At 43.0% G+C, this 8,968-nt stretch overlaps 1 protein-coding gene across 5 annotated transcripts in view; it reads right to left on the reverse strand.

The window, feature by feature from the left end:
* The window catches only part of SLC12A6 (solute carrier family 12 member 6), a 103,268-nt gene extending 96,546 nt beyond the window's left edge, over positions 1-6,722 (reverse strand). For 4 of the 5 annotated variants that reach the window (XM_015141798.3, XM_015141797.3, XM_077939071.1 and 1 more), the window contains exon 1: positions 5,082-6,722. In XM_015141798.3, coding sequence (XP_014997284.1) covers positions 5,082-5,352 — 271 coding nt within the window. In that variant the 5' untranslated portion in view covers positions 5,353-6,722. The remainder of the gene's footprint in view (positions 1-5,081) is intronic. The other variant, XM_077939070.1, reaches the window with a different exon arrangement.
* Between the last annotated feature and the right edge of the window lie 2,246 nt (positions 6,723-8,968).

Raw genomic sequence — 8,968 nt, forward strand, 5'->3', positions numbered from 1 at the left:
AAAAGTTTTCACATGTTTAGTAGAGACAGGGTTTCGCCATGTTGGCCAGGCTGGTCTCGAACTCCTAGCCTCAAGTGATCCTCCCGCCTCGGCCTCCCATAGTGCTGAGATTACAGGCATGAGCCACCATGCTCAGCCTAGAGGCATTTTTTGAAAAGTTCTCTAGATCATTTCATTATGCAGCCAGATGAAGTAGCACTGCTGTAGTACATACATTAATATGCCCTTATCAGAGTATGTTTTTAATTTGTCTCTTGTTCTTAAGTCTACAAGATCTTCAGCTCAATGTATACTTACTGTGTACAAGTTATATGGGATATCACATATTATACTAGGTATAAATAATTTTGTATCCTTGTCCTCAAGAACCCTACAGCATAGTTGAGAAAGACAGTATGTAAATAAAAACAAAATACAGTGATATAGGTATTATAGCAATATAGGGACAAAAAGAGCCTGGTTTATTATATCTGGATATAGGGTTCAATCAGAAAAGGTTTCAGAGAGGACACGCCTTCTTAAAGAAAGGACTTATCTAAATTACTTTTGTGTCTCTAACATCTCTCACAAAAACTTGGTTAACAGCCAGTCTCAAAGTTGTTATACTTAGACTTCAACTCTTCACTTCAGAAACCCACTTCAAGGCTACACACCAGATCACATTACATGAGAAATGCTCTACCTCTGAAATTGCTCACTCCAACAACATTCAATCATCTGACCACAGTCTTTAATCTTTCTACACTTTTCACCACGCTTTACCTTATCAAGTCCTCCGGTCTCTTAGTGTCTCTATTTTATCTCAGTTGATCATTTTCCTTTGCTGTATTTTTGCATGTTTTTATTGTTGGACTTATACAGCATTATAATTTATATACAAATGTGTTTGCTTTCTCTATTAGATCATAACTTTCCTTAGAACAGATAACGGATTCTTTTTCTCTGTCTTTAACACCCAACATCTTTAACAGCCAGCCAGTGCCTTATCCTTAATAATTGCTCAGAGTAATAAATATTTGGTGAAGGAATAAGTAAAGTGCCCTAGTCATTTTCACCACTATACCATGAGATCTGCAAAGGCAGAAACTATGTGTTATCTGTATATTCCCTACAATTAATACCAGACTGCCTCATACATATCAGCGTCTCAGGGAGTATCTGTTGAATTATAAAAGGTTGAAATGTATTACAGACTGCAGGCAGGGTGTGTGGTTCACACCTGTAATCCCAGAACTTTAGGAGGCTGAGGCAGGAGGATCATTTGAGGTCAGGAGTTTGAGACCAGCCTGGCCAACAAGGTGAAACCCTAACTCTGCTAAAAATACAACATTTAGCTGGGTGTGGTTGCAGATGCCTGTAATCCCAGCTACTTGGGAGGCTGAGGCTGGAGAATCACTTGGACCCAGGAGATGGAGGTTGCAGTGAGCCAAGATAGTGCCACTGTACTCCAGCCTGGGCGACAACGCGAGACTTCATCTCAAAAAAAAAGTATTAGGGACTGCAAATGACATATAAAAACATGCTTTATAGCCACATGGTTATAAAGCACATGTCAAAAATGTTCATCCTAGCAGAGGCAAAACAATGCAAGAAAGAGCACTAGATAAAGGTCAGGAGGCCTGAACTTCAGTCTTGGCTTTGCAATTATGTGATCTACAAATAACCGTCTCTATAAGCCTTAGTTTCCTCATTTATTTTGTTATTTTTTTAGTCTAATCTATTGGGGTTTTAAGTCTCCTCATTTGTTAAAATGTGGTTTGATCAGAATGAGATTCTAGATCATTAGCTCTAACATGTGGTGCTTTTCAAACAAATTACTATAAAAGTGACACACTATAAATATTTAAAAATTGTATATGCCCTTAATTGTTTTGGTAAAAGAAAATCCACTCTTTTTTTTCTTTTTTTTTTTTTGAGATAGAGTCTCGCTCTGTCACCCAGGCTGGAGTGCAGTGGCGTGATCTCAGCTCACTGCAACCTCCGCCTCCTGGGTTCAAGCAATTCTCCTGTCAAGGCCTCCCGAGTAGCTGGGATTACAGGTGCACACCGTCATGCCTGGCTAATTTTTTGTATTTTTAGTAGAGACAGGGTTTCCCTGTGTTTCCCAGGCTGATCACGAACTCCTGAGCTCAGGCAATCCACCCGCCTCGGCCTTCCAAAGTGCTAGGATTACAGGCGTGAGCCACCGCACCCAGCTCCACTCTATTTTTGTAACTGACTTTCCAGAGGCATCCACTCTCAACAGTTTCTTTTGTATCTTTAAGGCATTCTTCATACATAAGCTAATACACCGCTAAGATTCTTGATTTTACCAACTAGACAGTCCTATAAATTCAAATGGAGCCTTGCCAAAATGAAAGAAAAATTACTTTGATAGCAGAAAGAAAACTGTCTACTCAGAAAGCCAGTAGCAGAAAAAATTAAAACACACTGAAATAAGTATTTAAAACTTCATGTGGGGCCGGGTGCCATGGCTCACGCCTGTAATTCCAGCACTTTGGGAGGCCAAGGTGGGTGTATCACCTGAGGTCAGGAGTTTGAGACCAGCTTGACCAACATGGTGAAACCCCACCTCTACTAAATACAAAAAATTAGCCAGGTGTGGTGGCGCATGCTTGTAATCTCAGCTACTTGGGAGGCTGCGGCAGGAGAATCACTGGAACCCGGGAGATGGAGGTTGCAGTCAGTGGAGATTGCACCATTGCACTCCAGCCTGGGCAACAAACTCCATCTCAAAAAAAAAAAAAAAAAAAATCTTCATGTGTCACCCCGTTTGTGTGATGTAATGTGAGTAAAAGACATATGACAAGAAACTTCAGGTGGGAAGTTTCTCTACATGAAGAAATGTGGGAGGCATGGGGGAAAGAAGAATCATACTAGTGTCACAACCACAGAAGGATGTATAAGGGTCAAAAAATTCAGAGAACTGTAAATACTAAAATAGCAAACTAATTGTGAAATGTACTATGAGCTTAAGGATGGTCAACTGTAGAAAGGATGCAGTTGTTTTCTATATTAAAGGCAGCCTAGAGGAAAACGTACATTAACATTAGGCCCTTTTCTTCACAACAGCAACCTTTGAAGATCTACATCTAAATCTAATAAGGGCTTTCACATACTGAGAAGCCAAGGGTGAAATAATTATGTTTCTAAGTGGTTTCTTCTAATGGTGGGGAAAATTTATCACATGATGACAGTCATCATAAGAATTTTTTTAAATATAGAAAGAAAAAAAGATAAAAGGTAGGTCACTGAGAAAGTAGAAAGTTCCACAAGAATAGGGCAAAGTGCTCTCTAATGGCCAGACTATTAATTTGCCTTTCATCTGGGTACCGGAGAATATTTAAACATTAAGTAAGGAATGTGTTATATAGAGAACCAAGCTTTTAACATCTGTAACCACGTAAACAAACATAAATTTCACTTAGACGTGTCCCCATTTTTACCCCTGTAATCCCCATTTTTATCCCTGTAGTGTAAAAGGATACCACTGTAGACTGTAAAGAATGCCTAAGGGTAACGTCAGAACCGCAGACTGGACAAGGATCCTGTTCTGCTGGTCTCACACATTACTGAAATAAGTCCACTTTTCCAAAGAATAAAAATACAATTCCATACCATTTAAGTCACAAGTCTAACAAGCTAAACTATAAATTACCTAATGATAATTACAACATTAAAAAATTAACACTGGTATAGTCTTTATCTGGTATTTTTACAACCTAAATACAAGCATGATGGATAAAAACTAAAACCACAATTTGGAATTAATTTGGAGGAAGAGGAAATGATAAATTTTTACTCCATACTGTAATTTTAATACAAAGTATGATATACTGTAAAATTTGTCAAAAAGTTGAAAACAGTAAAGTCTGAGAACCAACCTATAATATCTCCATAAAAGAAAACATGATTAGTCAAGGATGAGTGAATTTTAGAACTGTAAACTTTACCAAATCTACCTTGTCTCCACATATTAAAAGCACACACAGAATAAGGGAACTAAAATCATTCTGGTTTACTGAACCCTTTAGGTTAAAAGGAACAATATTTCCTGACACCGGAAAATGGTGAGTAAGCCTTGCTTTCACAAGACAGTGGGTGAGGCTACGGTTTTCAAATTTGGGTGGGATATTATTTTAAGAGTCTCTAAGGGAAATTTTTATCACTAAAAGATTGTATTAGTTACAACACAGCATAAAACTAAATATATAAAGCAGTACAGGTCTCAAACTTTTAAATTTCAGAGTCCGAAAAATGTTATGATGTCCCCATTTTCTCTCTTCTCTCTCTTCCATCACCTCTTCCCAGTACATCAAATAAAACCAAGCCAGCTGACACACACCAACTGGTTTAGGAAGCTAAAGGTCTGCAGCAGTCAACATGAGCCAGGAGTGGCTTGTGTGCTACCTGCTAACTGTAAAGACTCATCAGACTTTCCATCTAAAGCTCAGAGAGAAGAAATTACATGGGAATCAGGCCCTAAAAGCCTTTTTAGAAGTCTTCCATTTGACAGAATAGCACATTAGATCTACCCACCATCACCCTGAGTGGGCTTAGCTACTTGCGTCAAGGTCTCCATAAAAACATAGATTTCAAAAAAGAATTTTGCAATGCACATCCGAAGTCTTGGAAGAAAGCTACTAAGATATGACCAATAACTACTCCATGTAACCGGCCTTAAAGCAGACTGAAATAGTCAATGATGGCTACAGAACACATATCCGACTCACTAAATTTTAAAATTTAGGATTCTCTGTGCTGAAAAACGATTACATTCTTTGATATTCACCCTTAATCAAAATACCCATTTCATTTCTAAGAAGACAAAAATGAGGAAGTTAAAATATACATTTGCCTTCCTTCTTGTCATACAGCTTCCCACATGACAAATTACTACTGCAAAGAGCCACTATGTTATTACTCCAAAGAGTTCCTAAGCATCTCACAAAGAGTTGCCTTGGTTCCTGATGACTATTATAATCATAATTATATGATTATGATCTTTCAGATCCATTGATGGTCATCTTGGATAAAGAAGCCAGTAATGAAAGTATGCTGCGGCCTGTGTTTCTACTTACCCTCGGTGACATCCTGGGGGTGAGAAGTCCGGTCACTGGGTGGATCCAGTGCAACAGTTGCCAGCGAAGTGGTGGCCCCAGACATCTCACTCATAGGCTCACTACGGCTTGTTTCAGGCACACTTTCCCGGGAGCTAAATCTTACTCGGGAACTAGATCGAGAGCTGAGGTCCGGACTGGTGTCTGACAAACCTGGAATGTCATCGATCTTTGTCGGTGTCACCATGAACCGAACTGAAGCCATCTTGGTGGTGGTTTCTGGAGGATGCATTTTGTTCGTTTCAAGAACCAAAAAAGTGGGGGGAACCTCGCAAAATCCTCCTCTTACGTTAGCTACTGTTGACTGCAATAATACAAAAGATAACTTGAAAAATAACACATTTCAATAACCTTGATTCACACCACACAAAAAACCCCAACTAAGAATCCTACTCAGAATTCAAGCCGACTGTCCTAGAAAGTGCATCACCGATAGGTGAATTTGTATTTTAAGAGAGAAAAAAACAAAAAACAAAAAGACAAAACAATGCCAATCTTGTGTGATTTCTTTCCTTCAGAATGAAGAGCTACCTAGCTATCCCCTCTGGTCCGGGGCTGAAGGCTCAGTGCCATGGTCTCAGGGCAGCAGAGGAAGCCTCCCTCCCCTCAGCCCCCAGGTTCCCGTCGAGGTAGTCCTTTATCTGGTGAGTGTCCCACGGTTCTAGTTGAGCGAAGTGCGTGCAGGCCAACCTTTATCAGGCGACTACAGCGTGGATCAGATTGCAAAAAGGTGTACACCCGGCCACCTGTTGTGTATCAGGTGAATACCCCACAGGTCTGGCTGAGGGGAGGTGTATGCAAAGCCACCCGGTGTTTTTGATGTCGACAATCCACTTGGGTCTGGTGGGAAAGGTGCGCATGCATAACGGGAAAAATAACCCACACTACTGAGAGAAGGGCGAGCAGAGTAGGATGCAGGGGCAGAGCGGATTCCTGTCTCCGAGAGGTCGGTGGCGGTGGCGCGCCCGCTCTTCTCCTAGCAGAAATGTCCTCGGGGTCTGGGAGGAGGTTAGCGGATCAAGACACCTCGGACTGCAGCTCAGAGTCGTGGCAAGTCGTAGCTAGTCCACTGAGCCACGGTCCGCTCGCTAGGTTTCTCCGGCGTGTGACAGGACGGGCCACCCCCTTTGCCGGAGGCGCGTTCTCCCCAACCCCCGCCCCGGCGCAGGTCACCCCCTCGCCGTTCTTCCTTCGGGTCCCAGCAGAGGAGACGGCCCCGCAAGCTGGCCTGAGCAGCGGGCTGAGGGAGAAGGAGGTCGCAGGTGCGGTATCCCGGCGCCAGCTGATGCGGATGCGCGCGCAGCTGTTGTTTACTAGCCGGTAACTGTTTCGGAGCCGCGGCGCGCGCAGGGTTCGCGCTGCCGGGACTGGCGCCCCCTCCCCGGCCCGACGCCAGAGCAGCAGTTACGTGACCTGGCCTTCCCCAGCCCCGGGCCCGACGGGCTGCGCCCGCGCCGCCGCAGCCCTTCCCTTCCCTCCCCGCTTCTTCTTCATTCGAGGTGAACCTTGCGAAGAGAAGCCCGGGGGTGCAGTCAGAGGGCGGAACCGTCCCGCGGGCGCCCGAAAGCCCCGCCCAACCGCCGCAGCCCGCGGTGACAGAGTGCAGCACGCCTGCGCTCGCCGCGGGACACGGCAGGCGGGGCGGGGCCGAATGCGAGTGGCCAGGGGCACGACGGGAGCTGTAGTCCAGGGCACGGCCCGACCCGCGTGAAGGGGGTAAAATCCTTTTCCTTGGTCCGGCTGTGCCGCACACTCACTCTACATCTGAGGGGGCGGGCGCTCCTCCTCACCCTCAGAACCCGAGGAGCCATTTCTTTTTCACGAGTGTCTCTGAAAACATCATTCATGATTTCTTTATAAACCAGAAACACCGCTCCTATACCTGGGAATAACCCTCATTGTAATTTTCACTTAGAGGTCTAAAATAAAGCATTTTTATGTTAAAAAAAAATTAAATAAAACTATAAAGTAGGTCGGGCGCAGTGGTTCGCGACTGTAATCCTAGCACTTTGGGAGGCTGAGGCGGGCATATCACCTGAGGTCAGGAGTTCCAGACCAGCCTGGCCAACACGGCGAAACCCTGTCTCTACCAAAAATACAAAAATTAGCCGGGAGTGCTGGCGTGTGCCTGTAATCCCAGCTACTCCTTAGGATGAGGCAGGAGAATCGCTTGAACTCGGGAGGCGAAAGTTGCAGTGAGCCGAGAATGCACCACTGCACTGGGGAACAAGAGCAAAACTTCCTCTCAAAAAAATAAACAAACAAAAATAAAACTGTAAATTAAAGTACCTTAAACACACTTGTCCTACTTTAATTTTTTTTCTTGTTCTTGTCCTTTAGTAAATGCTATGTCCACCTTCTAGTTGGACTGAAAATTCCATTGAATAATACATTTTTTATACCTGGAGAAGACATTGAGGTATTTTCTCAAATCCATTCCATGTTTTCACCACTACATTTATTGTCGCTAGAATATTTTTTCTTAGTGTTTATTTAATGTATACATGGAGGTGTTCCATAAATTTTGACTCATCGATGTTTTGTTTGAAAAGCTGTTTCCTATAGCTGTGATCAAGACCTCTAAATTTAACAATCTCCTGGGTCCAGAAACCGGCCGCTGGCTTTGCCTGGGGTCTGTGCTCCTCACAAGTGGTTATGGGTAAGCACCACTCCTAGCGATGGGAACTGTATTCCAGTAAGTTCTCTCTTATCAAATGACACACAGTCCAAATCCTTTCAAGGAATAAAGGATTAAAAAAGTTAAAAAGGGCCGGGCGCGGTGGCTCAGGCCTGTAATCCCAGCACTTTGGGAGGCCGAGGCGGGTGGATCACGAGGTCAGGAGATCGAGACTATCCTGGCTAACATGGTGAAACCCCGTCTCTACTAAAAATACAAAAAACTAGCCGAGCATGGTGGCGGGCGCCTGTAGTCTCAGCTACTTGGGAGGCTGAGGCGGGAGAATGGCGTGAACCCGGGAGGCGGAGCTTGCAGTGAACCGAGATCAGGCCACTGCACTCCAGCCTGGGAGACACAGCGAGACTCCGTCTCAAAAAAAAAAAAAAAAAAAAAAAAAAGTTAAAAAGATCCTGGTGGCAAAATGAAAAATTCGAATGTCAAGTGTAAACCTCCTAAAGCTTGACTCTATTTTATAAAGTCTGGGTTTCTTGATTCAGGCCCACAGCTTTCATCCATTCTCTGCAGGATCAGTTTTTTCCTCAGGCAGGCCTGCTGTTCATTCAAACTTCAGACTTTCTTTATAAAGAAACAAACAGAATTTTTATGAAACCCAATTTCCTACCAGTATATCTGCATTTACTTATATATACCACCTAATTCCAATATACTATCCCTGTTAAGACTTTTGTTTCTGAGCACTCATCAAGCCCTATAAATTTATGTCTCAGATGTTAATACCCCAGGGATCTCTTTTTTATTTCCTCAGGGGGACACAGCCTCTGGTGTAAAATGAAGGCTCATTCCTCAGGGGATCTCTTACGGAAAAACTCCTTGGTATATATTCATGCCAGTTTGCTTTTTCTCCTCTATATTCATTAGGAATATTTCCAGGTTAAAGCTTTTCAGTCTACACAGGTGGTAGCATGCAGCAATGCTAATTCTTTTTTTTTTTTTTTTTGTAAGATAAAGGCAGAACTGCAGCCAACATTAAAAAACTGGTAAGCAAAATCCACTTACCGACTTTGGTGCTTAAACATTTCTCCAATCATTATCCCCTTAATTGGATAAGATAACTTTTAAAAATCTTTCAGATCCAATGTTTTACCCAATTCTATAAGTGAACAAGCTAAGCAATAAAATTGCTTGACAGGAAACAAGTATCCCATTTCAG

The sequence above is a fragment of the Macaca mulatta genome, chromosome 7, assembly GCF_049350105.2.
Source record: "Macaca mulatta isolate MMU2019108-1 chromosome 7, T2T-MMU8v2.0, whole genome shotgun sequence".
NCBI lineage: Eukaryota > Metazoa > Chordata > Mammalia > Primates > Cercopithecidae > Macaca > Macaca mulatta.